We start from the raw sequence: 25891 nt of genomic DNA on the forward strand, positions 1-25891 counted from the left end.
AGAGCGACAGGACGCGCTACTGACTAGCCTATTTCCAGGTACTCCTGGATTGACCTCCAACCACAACGAGGAGCCTCGCCGCCTGCAGAACACACAGCCCAGTGCCCACGGCTTCCTGACCCCACTGGCCACCAGACCACAGTACCCTGTGCCTCAGCACCTGGGCTCCTAGGAATTGAGCTTTTCCCTACCCACCGTCAATTGGGTTTGTTCCCAAACTGTTCATGTCTGTTTCAATTGTTTTTTGTTTGTTTGTTTGTTTGCTTTTTGGTGGGGGGAGGCGATTAAGTTTACTTATTTATTTTTAGAGGAGGTACTGGGGATTGAACTCAGGACTTTGTGCATGCTAAGCATGCACTTTACCACTTGAGCTATATCCTTCCCCTCTCCCCGTTTCACTTGTTAATGTAATTACATAATTATGTTTATTATTTTATGAATAGTAAAAAGAGAAAGTTGTTTCTAGGAAAGCTAAGTTTAATACCTTGAAAGATGCAATTAAGGATTAAATGGCCGATTCGATTTGGATGGAACAACTGCAAAAGATTGGGAAAAACCACTCAACAAAAAGAAAATCATGTACTTTGCATCCAGCATATGCATCCCAGCGTGCTCAGGAAGGCAACGCGCTTGGCACAACCCTGGCTGACAGGACGCACTCAATAGATGTGACATCATTGTTACTGGTCACTGCTTTGAAAGCAAATACCGTGATGAAAGCTATAAAGGCAGGAAAAAGGAAAGGTGACAGGAGTGAGGGGGACTCTACCCCTCTGAGGAGAGCACATTTGTGTTGAGATGTGAAGAACAGGAAAGAAAGGGGAGAGGGGCAGAGGGAGCCTCTGGCAGCAAGTTTGATGCGTCCAAGGGTCTTAAAGCACCAGGGTGGCTGGGCAGGAGGCAGCAGGAGGGGAAGTGGGGGTAAGGCCCATTAGAGAGCAAGCCAAGAGCTACTAGGTCAGGGGTCCTGAAGACCCTGCCTTTTATCCCAAGAGCAACAGGGAGCAAAGCAGCAGCATAACCTGAGTTTCGCAAACAGATCAGCCAGGCTGCCAAGTCGATGGGAATTGGCTGAGAAGCAGAAGCAGAAGCAGGGAGAGTGACTGCAGCAGCCCAGGGGCGAGGTGGCAGGGGCTTTGTCCAGGGTGGTGGTAGCAGGGGCGGAGAAGGCATCTGGGATACACTGGCAGGAAAAATGAACAGGGTAGGGTGAAGGCCAGGAGGCTATGGAAATGGGGGAAACCCTGTCACATGTGTCAGGACAAACGTGTATGGAGGGGGCAAATCCACTTTTGCAGTGGACACATTAAGCTAATGACCTGGTCTACAGGCCTGGATGGGAGACAGGGTTGGAAAGGAGTTGGGGGAGACATAAATTTGGGGGACGCCAGCATGCAGCTGGTGTTTAAATAGAGTCTTGGGAAGAGAGGGCGTGTATATATATACATGGAGTGAAGCGAGCTGGGTGTCCCAACACTGAGAGCAGCACATTGCCTAGAAATTGAAATTACAGGCTTAAAATGACTATTTCTGAGGGTGTGGGCCCAGGAAGGGTGCATTTTTATAAGGGGGAGGTAATGAGGTTTATTTATTTTCTTCTGTTTGGAGGAGGTACTGGAGATTGAACCCAGGACCTCATGCATGCTAAGCATGCGCTCTACCACTGAGCTGTACCCTTCCTCCCCAGGGAGGGTGTATTTTTAAAAGTGTTCTAGGTGCACCAGAATTGAGAGCTACTGAGTGAGAAGCTCAGAGGAAGAGGAGGAAAAACTGGTGAAAGAGGCTGGATGGACTGGTCAGAAAGGGGGGAATCCGTGCACACACGAGGTGAGTGTCCAGAGGGCAGGTCCCAGTCGGCCCTGCTCCAGGCGGAGGGAGCTCAGGTGTGGCCGTGCAGAGGGTGGAGGACGGCCCCGCTCCCACCAGCGAGGCCCTGCGCCAGGTGCCCTGTGACCCCGTGCCTTATCCTGGGCAGGCTCCGTCTCCCCTGTGATGCGTCCTGGGTGAGTCAACTGCAACACGTGGCTGTACCCCCGCTCATTACACCTGCAACTGAGCAGATGCAGAGACTGAACCAGAGGCGGAGATGCAGGCACGTCACCTACTGTGGGTTCCATTTGGTGGCACCACTCCAGAGTGTGCAGGTGAGCAGGGGGAGACCTACATACAACCCCTGGTCCTGGGCCAGCCGGTGGCACAAAACCTGGCAAGTGACATCACTCTGGGTGCAGGTGTCCCATCTGTACAATTAGTGTTGGATTAATTTTTTTGTTTAATTAAAAAAATTCTTTTAAATGGCCCAGGAAGCTGATTTAATATGTGGGTTCCCAGGCCCAACTCACTCCTCCCACACAAGAAAGGTAGACAAATCGGTGTAGGATGCCAGCCCAGGGCCTCGAGAGCATCCTGTGTTGACCCAACCCAGTGCAAAGTCCCGGGGTAGGTAATGGAACAAAATCAATCATCAGATGTTTTCACTCCCTTAACCAGAAAACCTCAGCACGCACTCAAACAAGTCAAGTTCACCAGAGATGTCAGGTGCACTCAATATATACTGATTGACTGATTCACTAATAATACTTTATGGCAAAAGCACACAATGGAATAATGTCTTGAAACTCTTGTTTGCTTCATAACCTTCCCCTTCTTCTCAGGCAAAGGACTGTTTCAGGTAAACTCAAGAGTTGACGTGGTCAGCAGATCATGTGTACTTGAGACAGAGATTTCTTTTCTTGACCAATGCTCCTTAACCAAAGAGTCACCTCAAAGAACGGACTCTGGAAAAGAGGAACCAGAAGGAGCCACAGCCACCTACACACCAACACAGCAACCCTCACGGCTGGGTATCCACTCAATGTTGTGTGACTAGAAAAATCCATGGCACACGGGGTCATCACCACCTGAGTTTGGGGAAGCATGACCTACAGACCACAGGACATAGGGGCAAAAACCTCAGGGAAGAAGGAAACTTCATCTTGAAATGAAGTTCCATCAGGTTGTTTTACTTGGGACAGTGACCTTGAGAGAAAAAAAGTGAAATTTTAATATGTTGCACACATATTTTATAAATAAGCTACTGACATATTCTAAAACTAAGGGTTTGCTTTTTTCTCATGTTTACCAAATGAGCTTTCTTCCTAAAAGAGGTTTTTTTTTTTCTCATTTAGCTTCTCTGAGAGAATGGTTAATTAAGGCAGAAAGTTAAACTGGACAACCTAGGTTTGAAACACAGCACCCTACCTGACTGCCTGTGTGGCTTTGGGCAAGCTTCCTAACTTCCCTGAGCCTCAGTATCCTCACCTGTAGAATGGGGACAGCAAGACTGTTTTATTCAGAGGTCACTGTGAGAATTAAATTAGATACATGGAAAGCATTAAAAAGCCGTGCTATACACAATAGCCAAGACATGGAAGCAAACTAAATGTCCATCAACAGATGACTGGATAAAGAAGTTGTGATATAGTTATACAATGGAATACTACTCGGCCATCAAAAAGAGTAAAATAATGCCATTTGCAGCAACACGGATGGACCCAGAGATTGTCATTCTAAGTGAAGTAAGCCAGAAAGAGTAAGAAAAATACCATATGATATCATTCATATGTGGAATCTAAAAAAAAGAAAAGGGAAAAAGAGGACACTAATGAACTCATCCACAAAACAGACTCACAGACATAGTAAACAATCTTAAGGTTACTGAGGGAAAGGGGGTAGGAAGGGATAAATTTGGGAGTTTGAGATTTGCAAATGTTAGCCACTATATATAAAAACAGATTCAAAAAGTTTCATCTGTATAGCACAGAGAACTATATTCAATATCTTGTAATAATTGTTAATGAAAAAGAATACAAAACTGAATATATATATGTATATGCATGACTGGGACATTGTGCTGTACACCAGAAATTGACACATTGTAACTGTACTTCAATTAAACAACAACAACAAAAACAGTGCCTGGCACACAGGAAGCACTAAATGTTGGCTATTCTTTCTTCCTGTTGGACTATCCAACCCTAAATGGCCCATATTGATGGCTACACTTGCTGGGTGGGTCATTGTCATCTTCTGTGTTCATCAGACTCAGCAGGAGACAAAAAATCCTGACTGTTGAAAAGGTCATCCTGCCACCTGGTAAAGGTGGACACTCAAAACTTCCTTGCCTCTTCTTAACAAGCCAGGTGAAGGTCAGATTTAAAAGGCAGAGCACTGTGTCTCTACTCTGGGGATGACATGTAGGGAAGAGAGATGAGTTTCATCTCACCTCCCGTCCCCCCAGGTGTCTGCTCTGATCTGTGCAGCAGTGGTGCAGGTGACCCTCTTGTCCAGCGGTCCTCACCTGGCGGAGCATATAAGAACCCCCGGGACACCCTTTCTCCTGATTCCTACTCACAAAGAGAACCACTGCCCTGACTGATGCGGAAAATGAATCTAAAATGAAAGGACGGTTTATGGTGTCTTCCCCAACACCTCACAACTGATTTAACACACCAGTGAGTCAAAGTGGTGTCAGCCATGGCATCTCCTAGGTTACCCACATGTAAACAAACAAATGAAACCCCAAAAGGACAGTACGTACAGAGCAGGGCTCCTAACCTGCGCTTCCACCAGCCCCTGGGCCCGTCTGGCAAGGCTCACAGACCCCTCCCTCAAAAGAAAGATTTAAAGACACAAAACACAAGGGACTACAAAGGAAACCAAGTGTATTACAATACAGTAACTAAAACTTCAAAAAAAAAAAGTCTGTGATATAAATGCTTTATCAATGCAGTCAGTAACAAGATCTACCAGCACATCTAATAATAAATGTAGTTTCAAAGCAGTGATGAGTAAAGGTATTTCAAAGCATCTGCTTCCCCTGTGGCACGACATGAAATTATCTGTACTTTGTCCTGGTGACAAAGTCACAGATCCTGGTAATACCACTGTGCTTTGTTGTCTACATTCATCATGAGAGAAGGTGCTGCATTTCAGTTAGAAGTTTTTGGAATTAAGGATGTAATTTTCTTTCCAAGTTCAGAGAACCCCCCATTTCTTTCTACAGACCCTTTGGAGACTCCAGGACCTCAGTTTGAAAGCCCTGCTCCAGAAGGTGCTGTATTTCAGTTAACAGTTAGCACTTTATCATTCACTGAGTAAATCCCTACTTTGTTCTAAGCACAGGGACCACAAAAGAAAATACAGGGGTGGGGCAAGGGTATAGCTCAGTGGTAGAGTGCATGCTTAGCATGCACGTGGTCCTGGGTTCAGTCCCCAGTAACTCCATTAAATAAATAAATAAACCTAATTTCCCATTCCCCCCCAAAAAAGAAAAAAACTGCAGAAGTAAGGTCAGACTTGGATGCAACCACGCTCTAAGAACGTTCAAAATCTCTCCTCAATGTTTATTTTGGTTCTTCCGGTTTTACTATAATCTGTAATATCCACTGCCAAATCCACCAGGATTTTTTTCTCTCTGTCCTTTAAATACATCAGTAGTAGCAAAACAAAACCAACGAATAATATACCAAGCTACCACATCTGTTCAAGCCTACTGTAAAAAGGGTTTTAGAAGCTGCAGATCAGTGCTGGAGAACACACACTATAAGCCCGCCACACTCGGTTTCCTGGATAATAAAGCCAGCCTGGCCCAAAGTGTAGACATTTTACAGGGACGAAACGAGGCAATTCATAGAAAGGTCTCTGACCACAATGAAGTATTCCCCTTGGACGGTGTTCCAATCACACCCTGAACGTAAGTGACTCATCAGCATGTATGTGAAGGACCCAGGAGCCTCCCTCAGCAGAAACGGCCACGATTCCAGGGATTTCCGGACAAGTAATTCTGTTATGAATTCTATTGTTAAAGCAGTATGAAGAAACCAGGGAGGTCACCCAGGACACGGTTTTCCACACACCACATCTCCCTGGGTGTACAGATACCATGAGAAAACAGAAGGGACTTGCCATGTGCCTCCTATACCCTACCAGACACCCCAGAAGTTCTAAAGTGTCAACTTGAACATCAGGACACGTCTAATGAGCCTCAAATCCGCCCTGGTGTAGATGACGCTATCTTTATTCCGATCAAAACTGATCAGCTGCAGTGTTTACAAAGGGACTGCAGGGTTCTGCATTAAGTATAAAAGCACAGGTCCATTTAAACAAAATTCCTTTCTTACTGATGTCTATCAGAGAAAATGTGGAAACAGCCCAGATATACTCTCAAGGAGAAACTTGCAGTTCTCACTTGTTTTATTATAGATGATTCTACAAATTCAAGAATACTGGGGGTAGGTTTGTACTAGAAAAAATAATTACAAAAAAAAATTACAAAAATCTTTACAAATGCAGTAGAAGCCAGTTTTGAACCATGTTATCTCCAAGTAGAAGCAGGATTACTGTATTTTTTGTAAGGTGACGGACACAATGATACACAAATATGGAAATCATGTCACTTTCAAAATGACACCACTAATTTAGAGTAGGTTCAAATCAACTTGAATTTTTAAGTCAAAGGTGTCAAAACAAAGGAGAGCTGGTCTTACCAATCTGATAGGGCTGCCATGAATTTCTAAAGAGAAAAATTACATCAAAAAAGCATCTCTGGAATGAACATCAGAAATACCATTGGTATGAATTTTTAAAACTTAATTTAAAAAAATTTTTAAAGTAATACATTTTTAAAAATTTAAATTAAAAAAATCATTGGTATGAATTTTTAAATTTGTCATATATTTTTCAAGTCTGCAAGATCAGGTTTCACACCCTTGTCATCACAAATACATTGGAAAAAGCAGCCCACCACCTGTACTGCTCACCGTACCAGGTGTCAGCGCTGCACTCCACGGTAGGGCCAGTTGGTGGCTGTAGCAACAGCTTGACTCTCCCGAATAACCAGCTGAGTGGCTTTCACGGGCAATCAGCAGCCTTGGTATGTCAGGCTATGTCCTACTGACACTGAGCAGACTACAGGTTCCCAATACCTTGGGCTTTAAATGCAGACAAACCCCTTCCAATACGAGTTTCTATGCACTCACACGATACTTTTGGTAAGGAGGGAAACGGGAGCACTTTCCAATCTTCCGTATAGTTAAGGGACGCTGGGTCAAACAACAAAGGACCTACTGTATGGCACAGGGAACTATACTCAAAACCCTGTAACACCCAACAATGAAAAACAACAGGAAAAGGAATATATATATACCTCTATGTATATGTATAACTGAATCACTATGCTGTACACCAGAAACACAACACTGTAAATCGACTAGACTTCAATTAAAAAAAAATAAAAATAGTAAATCATAAAGATAAAATAAATTGTTGCAAAACAAACAACAAAACGAGAAGGCTGATTCAAATGCACACTTGCACTTGTTCCCGCTACTCCAACATTTCTATTCATGTCTTAAAATTAAGTCTTTCACACGGTTAAACCCCGCAGCTCTATTTCTTTGAGCACTTTCTACAGAGTGCAGCCAGCATGCGTGCTCATTGGAGGCTGCAGCTGAGGGGGACCACTCACGGAAGTACTTCAGCGTCTCCTCGATCTGCTCGGTGGTGAGGTCGATGTTGGCATCTGGAGAAATGAGGGGGGTGTGGAGCCAGTCGTCGTGGTCATAACCGTAGATGGTGTCGGCTCTTAGCCTGTAATGGGGCAGCTGCTCCTCCAGGAGGCTGATGATTTCGACTTCCGGAAGGTCGGTGCTGTTGCACACGTCTGGGGGGAGAAGACAGTGATGAGAGCCCGACCTGGGGGTGGCCCCGCCGCTGCCAGTCACCTAACCCCGGGCCAGTAGCTGGTGTCGTCGGAGACTTACTCGCCACCCAGAGACGCCAGATGAGGCCACGTCAGGGCTCTTTTTCCAGTTTCAATTCTACTCTTGAAACTTAAGAGTTATGCATGCTTACTGACAGACCTACCCAAAATAGTCCCCATGGTTTAGCAGCCCACTTTCTATGGAGTAATGCTAAACTTCTTGTACCTTCACCATTTGGGGCAAGTCTTTCTTTCCAACCCTTCCTCTGGCCATGCTCGCTCAGTCACTGAAGCCGAACTGGTTATAATTTTACTCATATGCCTAACTTCTTTCTGCCACTCTTTTACCATTCAAGCCATCCTCCCAACACAGATGAGATTTTTGTCTTCATTTAATTTGTCCGTTCATCTGTTCTTCCACTTACATTTCCATCCATCCATCCATCCACCCATCTAAGCACATCCTGAGCCCCAGAGTCACAGGAGGCACCATGTTCAACACAACAGCCATGGTCCTGCCCCTGCAATGCTTCTATCCTTCTGGGGCTTCCAACCACTGACCCAGCAAATGTCCCCCCATGAAGGCACAGCTTGAACACCATCTCCCCCCCGACAGGCTGGTGTTCTGAGCACTCCCTGGAGCATTCACCTGTCTTCCCCCTTCTACATTCACACAGCATTTTGTCAGAACGTGTATAACCGCACTTGTTAAGTTCTGTGTTTTGGGCCTCTTGGTATCCGACTCCTCTCCCTCTGAGATGGAAAATTTACATTTGAAGTCGACCTCCATCCTCCACCCATGTCCCTCCCAGTTCCTGGCTCAGACAGTGCTCAGAGGTTCATGATAGCGCCTCTGAGGGTGAGTCCATCCATACACAGCACGTGAACACAGGCCTTTTCGTTAAACTGTGCCAGACAATGTTTGTTGTTACGTGGGAAATGTCACAGCCAGTGCACTGGGCATTTCAGCCAGCCCCAAACCAGGCCGTAGCCGCTCTGCCCCTTTGCAAAGGTCTGGGGAGGACAGAAGGGATGTCCTCCCCTCAGCCAGAGCCAACAGCCCAACCTCAAGACAGATGTCTCGTATTTCTTTATCATCTCTCTCTGATGGCAGAACACCATCCCAAAGGCTCCAGATGGGCTCCCAGCTAAGCAAGTACCTCCTCGTCTCGTGGTCAAGTGGGGAGTGAGTTCCCACAAAGCTCATCTAGAGCAGAGACCTCGCAGCCGTGAAATGACCACCATCTGGCTAAGGGGATACGGGGTCAAGGAGGGCTGACACCTGAGCCCCGGCATCTTTTGGCTCAACACAGATCTGCTCTACAAAAGGCTCTACCAGCCGGTCCCTCGGGGAACAGGCAGGGAAACCACCCGTTCCCACGTGACACACCCACACAATGGGCTGGAATCTTCCCAGTGCCGCTGCCATTTGGTGATGGGGAAGGCAACAGACTCCAAAAAATAAAACCCCTTCTAAGAATACCGTGTCGCTGGTGAGCACACTGGCTCGAACGCTGAGACTGACCTGTCCTCCCACCATTTCTGGGCTGAAGGTCAACCTATTTACAGTCTGGGTCCTGCGCCCCAGGGGTACAGTTTTCCTTAAGGCACACGATGACCAGTGAGATCTAGTATCAAAAGGTGAGGAGGTGCCAAAAAGCCTTTTGAAAAAACTCAGTCTATTTGGCTTTTCCATAATGTGAGCAGCCTTGTATAAACGTCAGCAAGTTCGCAGCTGCCTGGAAGACCCAGGGAACGAGGACACAGGAGAGGATGACAGGGGCCGCCTGGGGAGCTCTCTTTGACCTTGGCTGCAGGGCCAGGGGCCCCAAGGACCTCCTGTGGAGGGGACACATTTGCCACATGGAGAAGACACATCTGAGGCCTGAGGTTGGGCAAACGTAATATGAGAGCCTTGAAGAGGTCCCTGGAATGCCCGCAGCATGCCAAGCCCCGAGCCCGGTGCGGTCAGTGGCTTCTCCAATCCTCCCGGCAACCTGAGACCTACGTAACATTTGCTCTGACTTACGGGTAAGGAAGCCGAGACTCACAGGGGCTGTGGACTGTCTCACTGGTCAAGGTCACAGGGTTAAGTAAGTGGCAGATCCTGCATGAGCAGCCTCGGCTGACTGACTAAAAGCCCAGCTCCTCCCTGGGCCACATGCCGCTCATCTCCTCGGGGGGTCACCCTGCGGGCACCCTGGAAATGCTGGGAAATCCCAGGCTCTTCTCACTGGGAAGTTTCTGTTCTCAACAGGGAGAAAATTTCTCAAGTATGGCAGAGGAGTTCAGTTAAACACTCTGACTGATGAGGAAGGTATCAGCACGGTTTCCCCTTACAGAGCACAGGAGCCGAGCGGAGAACTGAAGTCACTGGTCTGCAGATCCACCCCCTCTCCTGGCGCTCCCTCAGGATCCTGTGTCAAAGGATGCTGCAGACCCAACCGGAGGACAGGGGCCTTTATCCTCTCTGCCGTCATCACTTCTCCACCGCTCAAACTATTAACAAACTCTAAAACTGAGTCTTGGGTAAGTCTCAAATGGAAGGTATCCACCTCCTGATTGAACCCGGACCCCAATGGGTCCATGACTTCTGGCAGAATCGTAGCAACAGCAGCCAGGAACCCACCGGCCCCCAGAACCCACTGACTTCCAGCCTGTCAAACCAGCAAGAGGCCAGGTTCACCCCGGCAGTTTAGTGGACTTTTCCACACCATCACCCTCCCTCCGACAACAGCCCCATGGTTGCTGGCCATGCAGCTGCTGGCCGCATCGGTGGAAAAGCACTTTTTAAATCACAGCACTGCCCTGTTTTAAAATCCTCCCAGCTCCCTACAAAGCACCTCATGATTCAGTCTGCATCCTCCTAGGACAGAGGCTACTGACTGTTTCCCAATATCCAATTTCTGCCTCTTTCTTTCAGTAATATAACCCCAAGCCACAAAGCTAAAAACTACATTTTCCAACTTTCCCTGCAGTAAGGTCGGGCCATATACCTGGTCAACAGGATGTAAACAGAACTTCCAAGTCAAACCCTATTAACTGTTGAAATGTAGAGATGGGGCTGGTGCCGGAGCCATCTTCACCTGGATGAGTGAAGCCAACACCTGAGGACTTGGGACAACCTGGTGGGGCAGCATTCCTGGGCCATCTCCCACTTGGACTTTCAAGAGAGAAAGAAATACATGTCTACCTTATTAAAGCCACGTCTCCCACACCCCTTTTCACCATTCTCCAAACATACTGCTGCACAAATCTTGGTTTTGACACCAGCCGTTTGAGCTATCTGGAATGCCCTTCACTGCCAGCAAACTGCATCCCCAAATATCACTCAAATGTCACCCCCATATTTCAAGCTTCCCTTGACCTCTCTCCTCTGGTTCTGTTTTTAGTATGTAGATCATTTCACTACAGTGCTAGCTGCATTTTCTAAGTCTCTTCTCCACTAACTGAGGCCCTCAGGAGGAGCTCTGAAGGACCCCTTCACACCCAACCCAGCTCTAAGAACCGCGCCGGGCAACAGGAAGTGCTCAGCAAGCGCTGGATGGATGATGGAACAGAGGGAGGGAGGAAGAATCCGTAACGGGTTGCAGGTCTGGCTGGCCAAGCGCTCAGCCTTCAGCATGGTGGGGTGGAGCCACCTAGTGCCCAGGTCTTTCCGAGCCCCACGCAGTCACCCGAGGTCTTTGTCCAACATGGAAAGTCCCATGGGAAATGAGTGTCTGCTCAGGCACTCAGCAAACCCAGTCCGATCCAATGCATACCATTTTACAGGACCACTCTGGAAGGAGAAACATAACGGCTCTTTTCATCTCTTCAGAGCCATAACCCTTCCCAGGTTTTCTCCAAGATGTAAGGTTGGAAGTGGGCCCTCTTACCCGAGGGTGAGGGCATCACGGAGGGCTGCGGGAGGTGGGAGAGGGCACTGGAGCCTGCTCAGCGTCCGGAGAGTCTGGGACTGTAGGTTCAGCTATGTCCACTCAATGCCTGACTGCGGCTGGATCCACAAGCCCCAGAGAGGAGCCAGAAGGAGGTCCCCCACCTAGGGATTTGCACTGATGCAAAGGTGACATGCCAGATTCATGAAACCTGCCAGGTGCCCCAGATGATGCTTTGTTTTACAGCTGAGGCTGCAGCTCTAAATTCGTGTCCAAAATTGAAAAAACTGAGAATCTCATGTGAAAATGCAGACTCCTGTCCTCTTGAAGAAGTCAGTGTATCTAGGACAGCACAGCTACAGGCTATGAGCGGTGGCCATCCCCACATGGACTGGGTTATCTCCTGGGGGCTTCTGGGCCTTCTGCCTACACACCAGAGCTGAGGGCGCTGGGCCCAGGAGAACAGAGGCCGCAAGGGAGTGGAGGACAGTATCCTGAACATTCCCCCAGGCTCCCGGAGATACTGGAAAAATGGCAGAGGGAGTGGGAGAGGGAAGCAGAGAAGCAGGGAGACAGTGCAGGGCCAGATAAAGAGGAAAAGCTTGGCAAGAGCAGCAAAAATCAGAGGAAGAGAGCGACAGAAGAGCACAGGAAAGGGGGAAAGAGGCAGCCAGCACCACGACTGCACCCTGCTGGCAGGCGCGACAGGCCCGGGGTGCAGCCAGGGCGCTTCTCCTATAGTATGGAGAGCGGGTTCCTTCACCTCTGGCTCTGCCCCCAATGTCCCCACGTCACCCTACAAGTCACATCTTGGTTTGTCTGGGACTCAGTTTCTCCACATGTAGAAGAGGCGTCAGGTTGCAGAAAAGCTCTTTCTACCCGAAATGTCTCTGAGCCACCAGACCAAGAAGAGCTGTGTCTCGGGGCGGCCGCCACCCCAAGAACATCCTGCCTCCACAGAGGAGGCCCCCCAGCACCTGGATCTGCCGTCTTCTTCTGAGAGGCCAGGGATCCATATTTTTTCTGTTGGACGCTAGTTTAGAATTCTGTAAATACCCGAGGGCCAAATTAAACACACATGCCTTCAGCTTGCACACTGGGACTTCCCAGCCTGGTGTCTCACACTGGGCCTCAGGAGAAGGCTCAAGACTGCTAATCAGGACTGGTCATGTCCCAAAAGCCCATCTTTTTTCATTTTCTTCCTCCTGATCCTAACCCCATTCCCTTTCTCTACCCACCAAGTTTCTGGTTGACCAAAAGGGAGGTGGGTGAGGAGCGTGACCCCAGCCTGTGCCTGAGGAAGTCCCGGCTGGGGCAGTGGGCCTCTCATCACCCGTTACCCTCGGCAGTGACTGCAAACTCACAGCCATGTTTTTCTTTCTTTCTTTCTTTCTCTTCTTTCCTTCCTTTCCTCCCTCCCTCCCTTCTTCTCTTTCTCCCTTCCTTTCTTTCTTAGTATAGCTGTGTTTTAAATGTCTTCACAAGACAAGACTGCTCACCTACTCGGCCACTGGCCAATCATTCTGTACAGACTTGGAAGCAAAGCATTTTTCTTGAGTTACTAGGATTAAAGGGCACAGAGTCAGAGACTCAGACACAGGCCATGCTGGTACTGGGGACACACGTGATAGCTGGTAACAGGAGTCTGCCAGACAGACATCCTTCTGGAAAATTCTTCTCTATCATAGGGTCACGTAGAGCCTTACCTAAGCATCGTCCAGGAACTCAGGGTTAGTCCTCACTCTCTAGAATACCACAAAGGTTGTGATTTCACAAACTACAAAGGGATCACTAGACCTAACAGTTACTGGCTCCATCACCTCATTTACTGGAAGAGGACACTGCAGTCAGAGACGCTGAGGACGTGGTCAAACGTCACAGGGCAGCCGGCAACAGACCCGAGACCAGGGCACAGCTCGCCTCAAGGCCCCCACACCAGGAACCTCAGGAAGCGGCAGTGCCACTGGGAGGCTGACCTTCTCCACTGCCCGCCCAGTGCCCTGCCCTGGAACCAGTAAGTGCTCAGCAAACGTTCTGCGGAACGACACAGAGCGCCCGCAGGCAGGGCAGAGTGACCATCAGGAACACATTCACAAACAAGGACATCCAGGAGCCCAAGTCACCCCACGAGGACGTGGCTGAGCGCACCGCGCCCCAACCCCTTCAACCCTGATCCACACACGACTCGCTCCCCAGGTCTGTGGCTTCTTGAAAGAAGCCACTGGGGAAGGAACCTGCGAGAAAGCATTTCTCCTCCCTTCACTCATTGGCGGGCATTTCAGCAGAACTGAGGAACCCTCCCAAGAACTGGGCCTGGGCTGATGGTGCCACGGGCAGCCAGCAGCGCACAGAAAAGCCTGGGCTTCTGTAACCCCGTCTTTAGATGCGCCTGTGGCTCCAGCTCAGATCACAGGCACCAGGGCCCATGAGAGTGGGACCTGGGAACTGGCGTTTATATCAAGCCCTCCAAGGGATCCAGCCAGTCACATTTTGAGTGACAGCCCCTTGTGATTTTAATTAATTAAATTTGCTTTCTAAAAAAAAAGTCAATACTATATAATAAGGCCTGTGGCTCAATATTCAAACAGGGCAAAAGGGCAAGGCGGTCTCCCCACCATACCCCCCAAACAGCAGCCCTCTCCCCGCCTCCACACAAGGCTTCTCAGATCCTCCCAGGGCCGGCGTGAGCTCACCCCTGAGCCAGCCTCTCCCACCCCTTCTGTTTACAGATGGGGGACACTGAGGCCCCGCCAGAGGTTCAGGGACTCGGGCATGGTCTGGCAGCTGAGCAGTGCTGGGGCTCAACGCCAGGACCTCTGATGCCCTCCTGTCCCCCATCCTGAGCTCACCTCCTCATGTGCCAGCCCCACAGGGACAGGGACAAGACTTTTTCTCTTCCCTGCTGGCTGGCCCCACTGAGCTGCGAGCAGTAACCACGGTCTCCAGGAGGGGGAAGGGCAAGCAGAAAGAAATGGCCAAGGACACCAGGATTTCAGAGACAGAAACAGAACCTGATACTGGGTGGCCGTGGCCTTAACTGCCACCAGAAGCCACTCTTTCTAGGAAGAAGGCTCAACAATGACCCTGGTTCAGTTCCATGCAGACGGGGTGTCAGGTTCGGAGCTGTTGCCTGATCACACATGACACCAACTCCCATGACACACAGCCGACAGTGCCCAGGTGGAGATGGTGACCTGCCCAGTGGCTGCCTTCAGAAGCAGGGTCTCTGACACGAGGCTCAAGTGCCATGTGGAGCAACTGAATGTGCCCTGTCCATGGGGACACGCCAGCATGTTGGGCAACAAGAGGGTAGGAGGAGGCATAACAAAGCAAAGCCAGAAGGACCCTGCTATAGAAGCCCCAGAATGTCAAAACCAAAGGCAGTGTTTTCCAGAAATACTGACTCCAATGGGCACTGCATAGAACTCTACAAAGCAGATGATACGTATTACTGGTTAGACTGATTCTAACCCGAGCACATAAAGCCAGAGCTGTATAGAAATGTTATTTTAAAAGGAAAAAAGCAAGTGTTAATTTAAAAGGAAAAATACATGTGCTAATTTTAAGAGTTTAATGTGTTAATTTTGAGAGTTTTAAGAGCATCGTCCTCCAGGAAGATGCTCAAAAAACTGCAGGGTAGGGGGGTTTACTTCTGTTCACTTGAATTTGTTTTACTAGGGAATAAATAGAAAAAAGCCACTTTGGTTGTCCAATTTTCTTCATAATTTCTTTTAAGAGTGTGTACTGTTGTCTATCTTATAATTATTAAATTACCTGTGGGAACTTTTTTTACATGAAAATAGCCAGTGTCAGTATGACTGTAATTAAAGTGGCTCACAGCTGAATCAGTGCTGAGACAGAAGGAGCTGGTGGAAATCAGAACACCTGCAGTAAACAGTATGACAGCATGTTTGGAGATGCAAAATTCTGTCATGACCCTCAAACCAGTAATCTTACAAGTGGGATTAAATATAAGAAAGGAATCCAAAAATATCTGACGTGCAAAACATGTAAGCATGTTTACAGTGTATCTGATAAAGTTAAAAACACGCATAGCCAGGGTCCTTGAAAAGTTAAACACAGAATTACCATAGGATCCAGTAACTCCACTTCTGGGTATGTCGCCAAAAGAAGTAAAAGCAGGGACTTGAACAGATATCTGTATACCACGTTCACAGTAGCAGTATTACAACAGCCAAAAAGCAGAAGCACCCCAAGTGTTCATCAGTGGATGAACAGATAACAGAATGTGGTACATACGTACGCAGAGTGGAATATTATTCAGCCTTTAAAAAGGAAGGAAATTCTGGCGTAGGCATCAATATGGATGAACCTTAAAGGCATTATGCCAAGGGACATAAGCCAGGCACAAAAGGACAAACACTGTGTGTTTCCTCTCATAGGAGATCACTGGAGGAGTCAAATTCAGAGACAGAACATAGAAGGGTGGCTGCCAGGGGATGGAGGGAGGGGGAACGGGGAATTTGTGTTTCAAGGGTACAGTTTCATTTGGGGGAAGATGAAAAAGTTCTGGAGATTTACGGAGGTGATACATGCATAATATGAAGGTACTTAACACCACAGAACTGTACACTTAAAAAATGGGTAACATTTGCAAATGTTAGCCACAATATATAAAAATGGATTAAAAAACAAATTTTTTCTGTATAGCACAGGAACTGTATTCAATACCTTTAATGAAAAAGAATATGAAAACAAACATACGTATGTATATGCATGACTGGGACACGATGCTGTACACCAGAAAGTGACACATTATAACTGACTATACTTCAATTTAATAAAAAAGGCTAAAATTGTAAACTTTAGATTATGTATATATTACCATTATTTTTAAAAAAATAAATAAAAGATGACCACTGAATTTGGGATCTCCTTCCATCTCTCAGACTGGAGGACCTGGGCACCTCCGGAGCAAGAAAAGAAGATACACAGAGAGTAAAAGCTGAAGGATATTCAAAGGACTGGAACACACTATGAGGACAGTGGCTGACACTGGGATGGAGTTGAGCAGAGGAGGTCTGAGCTGAATAAGGACACGTATTCTTCTTGGTTTGCCCAGGACAAACCAAGATATGACTGCTCCTGCAGCGTAACTATTAATATCACCCTCTGTCACTTTCAAATGTCCCTTCTGGAAAACAGTTTGTCAGTTTCTCAGTAAGTTCAACCCAGAATCACCCTATGACCCTGCAATTCCACTCCCAGGTTGATACCCAGAAGGACTGAAAACAGGTGTTCAAACAAAAACTTGCACACAAATGTTTGCAACACTCTTTACAGTAACCAAAAGGTGGAAACAACGCCATAACTATCAACTGATGAACGGATAAACAAAGTGTGGTCTAGCCAGACAATGGAATGTGATTCTGCCATAAAAAGGAATGAAGTACTGACACTCGCTGCAACATGGATGAAATGTGAAACATGATGCACAGCGAAGAAGCCAGTCACAAAAGACCACATGTTACATGATTCCATTTTTACAAAATTTCCAGAATGGTCCCAGGGTACAGAGTGGACACAATAAATGCTACAGAAAGAAATGAGGGATGGATCTAGTTTAATAGGCACCTTTTACGCTGGGGAAACTGACACCCCACAACAGCGAGCAGAGACGCAAGGACCTCCACTGAACATGTGGAGGGGTCCAGGGCTTGTGCAAAAATGACACCGCTCCTGGTCACAGAAATGCCCAAGGCGAGCCGTGATTCTCTCTCTTCTACTCTAAAATCCTCCCTGGGGCCTCAAAGGCTTGCCTGTCAGATGGCAGAGTTCATAACTCACCTGTAAAAGGCAACGGCTAAGCCAGGACAACAAAATGCACCATGTGGTCCTGGGCTGGATCCTGAACCCAGAAAAATGTTTTGTTTTGTTTTTGCTATAAAGCAGCAATCCTCACTGATTTTACTGGTAAGGGGCATCTGACCACGTCTAGAGACACTATTAGCTGCCACACCTGGGAGGGGGTGCTACTGGCATCCAGTGAGTTAAAGGCAGGGACGCTGCTAAACCTCCCACGATGCACAGGACAGCCCCTGCGGTAAAGAATTGTCAGATTTAAAATGTCAACAGTGCTCTATGGTTGAGAAACTGTCATAAAGGACATTGTTGAGACAACTGACAAAATCTGAACAAGGTCTGTACTTTAGGTAATGGCACTGTGTCAATGCTAAATTCCTGATTTTGAAAATTACCCTACAGGTGTATAAGGGCATATTTTTAGGAAACGTCCCCTGAATTTTTAAAGATAGTGTGGATCACGACATCTGCAACTTACTCTCAGAAGATGGAGGTGGGAAGAGGCAGAAAGAAATGACAAAATTCATGTGGCAAAATATGAACATTTGGGAAGTTTGAGCTGTACTAGATTTGCAACATATCTCTAAGTCTAAAATTATTTCAAAAATTAAAAATGAAAAAAGTGCTTTGAAACAAACAAAGAAGTAAAGAGATGTGCAAATCAACCTTCCAATGTACATTTCCACTATTTCACAGATATGGGATCAGACATCCTTAGAGAATTTCGCAGGTAAGCTTGCCATGGATTTAAAAGGAGGAAGAAAAAGGTACAAAAGCACTTGACACAGACCTTAATTCCAAAACCACTTTGCAAATCCCTTTTCTATCTCCTTTGCTTTTCTCTCTCTCCCCTCCACATGCCTTGGAAAATTCACTGATGATGTTATCAATATGTCACAGACCTCCCTCCATGACAATAAATTCTGGCCCATCTCCTTTTTAAGGGCTAAGTAATATTCAGTTTCCATCCACAACATAATTCAGTTATCCAATCCCCTGTTAACAAACATTTCACATTTTTGCATTTAAAGAACACAGAAACAAACATCCTTCTTTATCAGACCTCTTTAAATTTGTTCATTTATTTCCTTAAGACAAGTTCCTAGACCCAAAAATGGAGGAGAAAATTTGAATTCGTATCACCAAACTGACTTGTAGTTAGTGTATCAACTTATATTTCACAAAGAGCATACAAGAATTTCTGTGTCCCCACATTCCCACTGCATGGGTTTTGTTTTTTAAGCTTTGCCAATCTGATCAACAACCACTGGTGTCTTGCTTTTATTATTTGTCTAAGTTTATTTTTGTTAACAATAAAATCTATATTTTGTTATTTGCAATTTTTTCCTTAATAACATTCAACATCTTTTCACAGACATATTGGCCGTTTGTAGCTCTTTTAAAGGTTGCTCATACATGTTCTGTTTTGTTTTTTTTTTAAATCTCTGGGGGTGTTCAAGTATTACTGATAGGAAGAGGAGCTTTATAGAAGCTCTTTCTCTATCATATATATTGCAGTTATCTCCCCCAGCTTCTCATCTGTCTTGCAAACCCCCCTTAGGTGTCATATGTGCCCCTACACGGCCTTACTCTTCTGCAACTCGACTCCCTATCAGGAGCTCACATGCCACTAGAAGGCGGGAAGTAATGCTACGCAGCGTGGACGTTGATTTGATTCACATATAATTTTTCCTTAGCAACAGGAGCCCAATGGTAAGAATAATTACCATCTTCAATGAAAAGGACAAAGCCCTTTGGATCTTGTGCTGCATGTGCAAGAGCCCTTTTGCCCTATTTTAAAGAAATTTAAGGTAAGCTCTCACACCCTGGGCTTCATCCTTTGAGAGATGTGGCCCGCCTTGCAAGGCTACAGGCTTGCAGAAGGTTTCACTTCCTCCTGTGCCCACCTCGACGGGAGCCCCAGGGACTCCGAGCCCCCTTCATTCTGCCTGCCTCACAGCCTTTCCGCCGGGATGTTTGTGTGGCTACAGCCACAGGGACGGAGCTACCTGGCTGGGCTACTCTACTCATGTGACCTCCCCAGGTATGGTTTTTGTTAGCGTTCTGGTTACAATGTTGAATAACTCCCATTACTTTTAGTGTCCAATTCTGCAGAACACAGTCTTTTGTATTGTGTTACAGCAAGAATGCCTGTATAAGGTTTAATTCTTACACAGACAAATTTTTTCCACCAGTTTTACTGAGATATAATTGACATACAGCCCTGTACAAGCTGTCCTGCACACGGACTTACACACCTCATAAGAAGATAATCACAGGAAGTTTAGTGAACATCCACTGTTCATATAGATGCAAAATTAAACTAGAAAAAAATTTTTTATGTGATGAAAACTCAGGATTTACTCTCTTAACTTTCATATGTAACATACAGCACTGTTAACTACATTTACCATGTTGTACATTACATCCCTAGTACTTATTTATCTTATAATTAGAGTCTGTACCTCCTGACTGCCTTCGTCCAGTTCTCCCCCCACCCACCTCCTGCCTTTGGTAACCACAAACCTGACTTCTTTCTCCACCAGTCTGTTTGTTTGTTTTTGAAGCATAATTGACCTACAGCTCTGTTAGTTCCTGTTATACAACACAGTAATTCAATATTTCTATTTATTTCAAAATGATCATCAAGGTAGGTCTAGTTACATACAACCTGTCCCCATACAAAGCCATTACATAATTATTAACTATATAGTATTTCCCATGCTGTGTATTCGTACCCATGACTCATTCATTTGGCAAGTGCAAGTTTGCACCTCTTAACCTCCCCTCACTCTAGAGGCAAACTGATCAATCATCTTCTGTATTGTCCTAATCTTTGTGTCACACTTAGGACAGCCTTCTCCATCTCAAGGTTATTAAAATATCCAGCAACATTTACTTCCACCACTTTTATGGTTTCATTTTTAACACTATCTTTGAACAACCTGGCTTTTATTGGGTTTGAAGGGATCCAGCTGGACTTTTTATAATGATAACAAACAATAGCAATAATGACAGCAAACATGTATGGGATGCTACCATCACCAAGCACTGACCTCCACTAACTCATTTAGTCCTCCTAACAGTCCTCAGAGTGGAGATGCTTATCATTCCCATTTCACAGAAGGGGAAACTAAGGCACAGAAGAATATCTGCACCCACATCACACAGTTAGTTAAGTAGCAGACCTGGTTTTCTAACAGAGTCTAGACCCACCACTCATGCTGCCTCTGGCACTCTGGTCTCATTGATTAAAGAATTCTTCCTTATAACTCTCCTTTCTCTAAATTTCCCTCCTCTTCACAATGTTCACTCTCCTGAGTACTTTGCTTAGAGATTTCCTGAAGCACAGCACATCGCCGAAGCTTCACTTTTTGACCCATTCTGAGACTGTGTCTTCAAACGGAAGCATTGCGGTCACAGCAGGCATGACGGATCTTACTTCTGTCCTGTCTCCTGGTGGTTCCACGCTCTTGAGGTTTGATTACTTGGCCGTCTTTTGTTTTACAGAATATGCACCACCAGATTCTTTCTTTCCCAGTAATTTAGGGCAGAGTGTTCTGCAACAGTGTTGGGAATGGAGGGTGCCAGGCAGCATGCAGGGTGGCTTCCAGCTCTGAGTTATGCAAACCCCATCATTTTCTTGAGGGTCATGATGTGAAAGTTGAGGAGATACTGATTTGGAAGGTTCACATCCTGTCTTCAGGATATGACATCTTATGACATCACATCAAGGAGGCATGGTAGATACTACTAGTGGTTTCCCACCATCCATACTCTCCCACTTTCCTTTGTATCAAAGACCTGGGCCCCATGGGAAGACTACATTTCTCAGCCTTCCTTGCAGCAAAGTGTGACCCAGAGTGCCAGGTTCTGGCCATTGAGATTTAAGCAGTGGTATGTGAGGCTTTCCCAAAGGCTGCCTTCCAACAGCTTGGAATGTGGACATGATATTTGGAGCTTCAGCAGCCCTCTGAGACCATGAGGTGACCTTAAGGATAGAAACCACAAGTATGGTAAAACTGATGGACAGGAGAAGCCAAGGCCCCTGAGGATAGCAGGGCTAGAGCAGCCTCCCTCTGAACTTTTATGTGAGGAAAAGGCCAAGACACTGTTCTGTGCAGCCAAGCCTAAGCTTATCTGATATAGGTAGTTACCTTTAAATTACTAGGAGATAAATCTCTATTTCTCCTATTGTCCAAAGCAAAAATAGGATAAGTTGCTTATACTTCAGCTCACTAATCTCCCTCCCATCTCTTTTTTGTTGGTCTAATCTGGGGGTTCAGATCCAGTTTCCTCTTTTCAAGTTATTAACTCTTTGCACTTACATCTGTTTTCTGTTTTCTAAAAAAACACTTATACCCAATAGTTATAGTTAAGACTCTCTAAAGGATGTTCAGGGTCCACATCCTTCCATCTTTCCTCTCATCCCCAAAGTCAGCCCTTACCAGCAGACAGTGGAAGTCAGTTAGCATACCTGTGAGATAAACATTATGTGCCAAATCACAGAAACTTCCTTTTATTAATAGAACAAAATTTTGTGAACCCACAATACCTCCTGTGCCTCTGCCATTCAAGGCAGTCAATTGTTTTATTGTTAATCTGAATTAACTTCCTGAACAGGAAATTCTGTTTTTAAACATGAACAATGGTTACTTCTGCAAAAACACCACATGAGATCATCTGGGTATTAAAAGATTTCAAACTCATCCCCCCAAAATGCCACTACAACCTGATAATCAACAGTTAAGAGATAAAACAATAAAACCTGGGTTGAAATGATTCCGTGTTCCTTGAACCAGGCTTCAAACCAACACAAATGTAAATTCAAAATGTAGAAAGTGACAAAGGACAATGTCCGACGAAGCAGAATACAAATCAAGAAATATAAGGCTGTAGTAAAGGGGAAACTCGTAAACTTATCTCACTGAGTGACACAGGTAAGTTACACAAGTGTCCGGAGTAGTCCAAGTGCCTCTAAGGTGTGCACCTGACCAGCACGATGACCTCTCCAGACCCTTGGCCCTGCTCTCCAAGGCCAGGAATGAGCCTGTGTCAGCCAAGAAAAATACAGACAGGGGAAATCAAGTGGGGACTTTCTGAAAGCTTATTAACAATGCAGCCATGCTGGGGGACATGTGAGTATATGGGTGGGTGACAGCTGAAGGCCCTGGAGTATCTTTTGGGAGTGATGAGAATGTTCTAAAATTGACTGTGGTGATGATTACACAATGCTATGAACACACTAAAAACCATCAAATTATACACTGTAAGTGGGTGAGTTATATGGTGTGTGAATTCTCTCTCCACGAAGCGGTTACTCACATACACACAATGCAACCACAAGGAACGGTGATCTGAGGTCGCTGGGCCCACCTTCCGCCCTTGGGCACTTCTCCAAATCTCCCACCAAACCCTGTTCGTGAAAAATAAATCTGAATCCTCCTCCCCAAAAGTTGAATCGTCTTCTCCACTATCCTTGGAAAGCCCAAGGAGCTTCTGATACCCTTCACAGACATTTTTACTGAAAACAGGTTAAGCAAAATGAGATTTCATGCTTCAAAACAACAAGCCCAGGTTGCATGGAGAATCCAACCGCATGGAACAACTGTTCACAGCCTAACGGTGCTGAGTGGATGGGGCATTACTGAACTCATTGCAGCCTTTCGATTTTTTTTTTTTGGATTCCCAACTAAATTATTTCTCTCTTATTGCTAAGTTGATGCCCTGATACGGATCAGGGCTTGAAGGTCTAGACCAAGAGTCCACCAACTATGGTCCACAGTAAAATTCAGCCACCTGCCTGTTTTTATAAATAAAAATTTTATTGGAACACACACAGCAACACCCATGCCTTTAGGCACCGTCTGTAGCTGCTGTTGGCTACAACAGCAGAAACCACAGAACCCGCAAACCTGAAATACTTACTCTCTGGCCCTTTAGGGAGAAGTCTGCCAGCCCCTGCTCTAGGCCACTGGGGTCCACACCCTTCCCCTGGTCAGTCTCCAAGCCCCGTAGAGCTTGGAGAGCAAGCAAAGGTCATGAACACCATGGCCTTTCCTGAAGACCACCTATGCGCCTCAGCCATTCAAGGCCACTCCTGCTACTTGAGGGTCTTCTGAATCCAGGCTATTTGTTCATTTTGTTCCCAATTCTTCCCTCCCTCCCCACCTTGCCATGGTTCACTATGAACGAAATACCAGTTTGCAAGTCTATGACCTCGAGCCGGGCCCTGGAACTTCCCTTGGAATATGAATGGACATCACTTGCCGCATGTCCAACCAGAGGCTTTGAATGTGCCTGTGTGGTTGTTCTGTCCCCCTGAGCTCCTCCAGTCCTCTGCCAGAAGAGAATGGCCCCAGCCAGCTGCTGCCCATCATCCCAAATCTTCAAATGAGACAAGCAGAACAGACCTGAACTGCGGTCCAGGCACAGTAACTTGTGCCCAGGAGAAAGGAATAAGTGTTGCCATAGCCACTGTGGATTTGGGAGTTGTTTGTTACCCAGAACCTCTACAGCAAAAGCTGACTAATACATACCCAGTTTTAAATCATGTGAAGTACATCTACTGTTAGCAAGAGGATAAAATTCACTGCATAGGACTGAAATTCCATCACCATCAGGATCACCTAACAAGCAGTCTAAGCAAGAAGGACACGGACACACTTGGCTTTCATAACACCCTTCCTTACAAAAACAACTTCTGGAAGTCACTCTAGCAAACATCAGACAGGGATAGAATAAAATGAAGGTGAGATGGATCAAGGCAGGAGAAAGGAGGGGGCAGATTTCTTTTGTTCTATACTTCTAAAGTCACCAGTCCTACCCGTCAGACTCTCTAGACAGTTAACTCCTCTTTCCTCCAATCCCTTTCCTTTTTTTCTTTTTTTTTTTTAACATTTTTTATTGATTTATAATCATTTTACAATGTTGTGTCAAATTCCAGTATAGAGCACAATTTTTCAGTTATACATGAACATATATATATTCATTGTCACATTCCTTTCTCTGTGAGCTACTGTAAGATCGTGTATATATTTCCCTGTGCTATACAGTATAATCTTGTTTATCTATTCTACAATGTTGAAATCCCAGTCTATCTCTTCCAACCCCCCCACCCCCTGGAAACAGCCTAAATGTCCATCAACAGATGACTAGATAAAGAAGATGTGGTATATTTATACAATGGAATACTACTCAGCCATAAAAACTGACAACATAATGCCATTTGCAGCAACATGGATGCTCCTGGAGAATATCATTCTAAGTGAAGTAAGCCAGAGAGAGAAAGAAAAATACCATATGAGATCGCTCTTATGTGGAATCTAAAAAAACAAACAAAGCATAAATACAGAACAGAAATAGACTCATAGACATAGAATACAGACCTCCAACCCCTTTCAAAAGACACAAACCCAGGACGCAGCAGGTATCTGGTCTCAAGGTTAAGGCTGCCACTCCAGTTGCCAATGTTCCCCTAGGCCACCAGGTGGCGCTGCATCCACACCCAGGCAGCCCACGCCCTTCCTCCAGGTCCTGGACAAAGGGAGCCTTCCAGGCCCTTTCTCAAACTGAGACTTGCCCCTTCCCATTTCTACTCACCACACACGCTTACTTAAATAGGGTGAAACAGAGCTGAAATAGTACTGAGTAATGGAGTTCAAACTTGCCATTACAACAACCTGAGTTGTCTGTTGTGAGGTTTTTTTCCAATACAAAAATAAAAGGTATAATTACATGTGTCAGATACCCTGACATCTAATGTGCTCGGTTGGGGGTGAGAAGGGAATTCCTACCAAGATTAGAGAAGGGAGATCAGGGTCCCCATGCCCAGTGGCTTTGCATCATCATCATCTTTCCAACAATTAAGAAGCAAGACCTTCCTTCTCTCCCACGAAGAACATCCCCCACACATGGTCCACCACAGAGACCAGAATCCAGCCATGGCTGAAAACTCCTTGGAAGATGAAGATTCGAATCTTACTCTGAGCTGACTCACTTTGACTGGACATTCTCTGACTCCCCCGGCCATGCCCAGTTCATTTTCTTCCATCTCCCTTTAAAGATCCTTGCTCGCCTGAGACACACGCTGCCCCCGCTTGTGCTCACCTGTCCACTGCCTGGTCCCTCTGCCTATGGCCTCAGGCTCACAGTCATCATCCCCTAAGCCCAGCCATCACCAGGCTGCTGTCACCACCTCCGAGCTAGACACCCTCCAACTCCCCAACCTCTCAGCTACTGGACCTCGAGCTCCCCCTCTGCCAACCACCCCTAGGCTACCTCTGAACACTCGTAATCCAGACCCCTCCCTTTCTGACCACAACCCCCAGTCCTTAGAGCTCCCAAGCCCCCACCCCTTGATCCCTCCACGTTGCCTCCATCGCCCCTTTCCACCTGGCTTCAATGCCACAGCCCTTCCTCCCACTATGGTACTTCCATGGCACCCACA

The 25891-nt window shown here is 46.2% G+C and overlaps 1 protein-coding gene across 12 annotated transcripts in view; it reads right to left on the reverse strand.

The window, feature by feature from the left end:
- The window catches only part of TRAK1 (trafficking kinesin protein 1), a 116324-nt gene that overhangs the window by 75382 nt on the left and 15051 nt on the right, over positions 1 to 25891 (reverse strand). For all 12 annotated transcript variants that reach the window (XR_010384901.1, XR_010384900.1, XR_010384904.1 and 9 more), the window contains exon 2: positions 7508 to 7702. Coding sequence is in view for 7 of the 12 variants with exons in the window: in XM_031470038.2 (XP_031325898.1) it covers positions 7508 to 7702 (195 nt within the window). In the remaining 5 variants the exon portion in view is untranslated. The remainder of the gene's footprint in view (positions 1 to 7507; positions 7703 to 25891) is intronic.

The sequence above is a fragment of the Camelus dromedarius genome, chromosome 17 (assembly GCF_036321535.1).
Source record: "Camelus dromedarius isolate mCamDro1 chromosome 17, mCamDro1.pat, whole genome shotgun sequence".
In the NCBI taxonomy this organism is placed as follows: Eukaryota; Metazoa; Chordata; class Mammalia; order Artiodactyla; family Camelidae; genus Camelus; species Camelus dromedarius.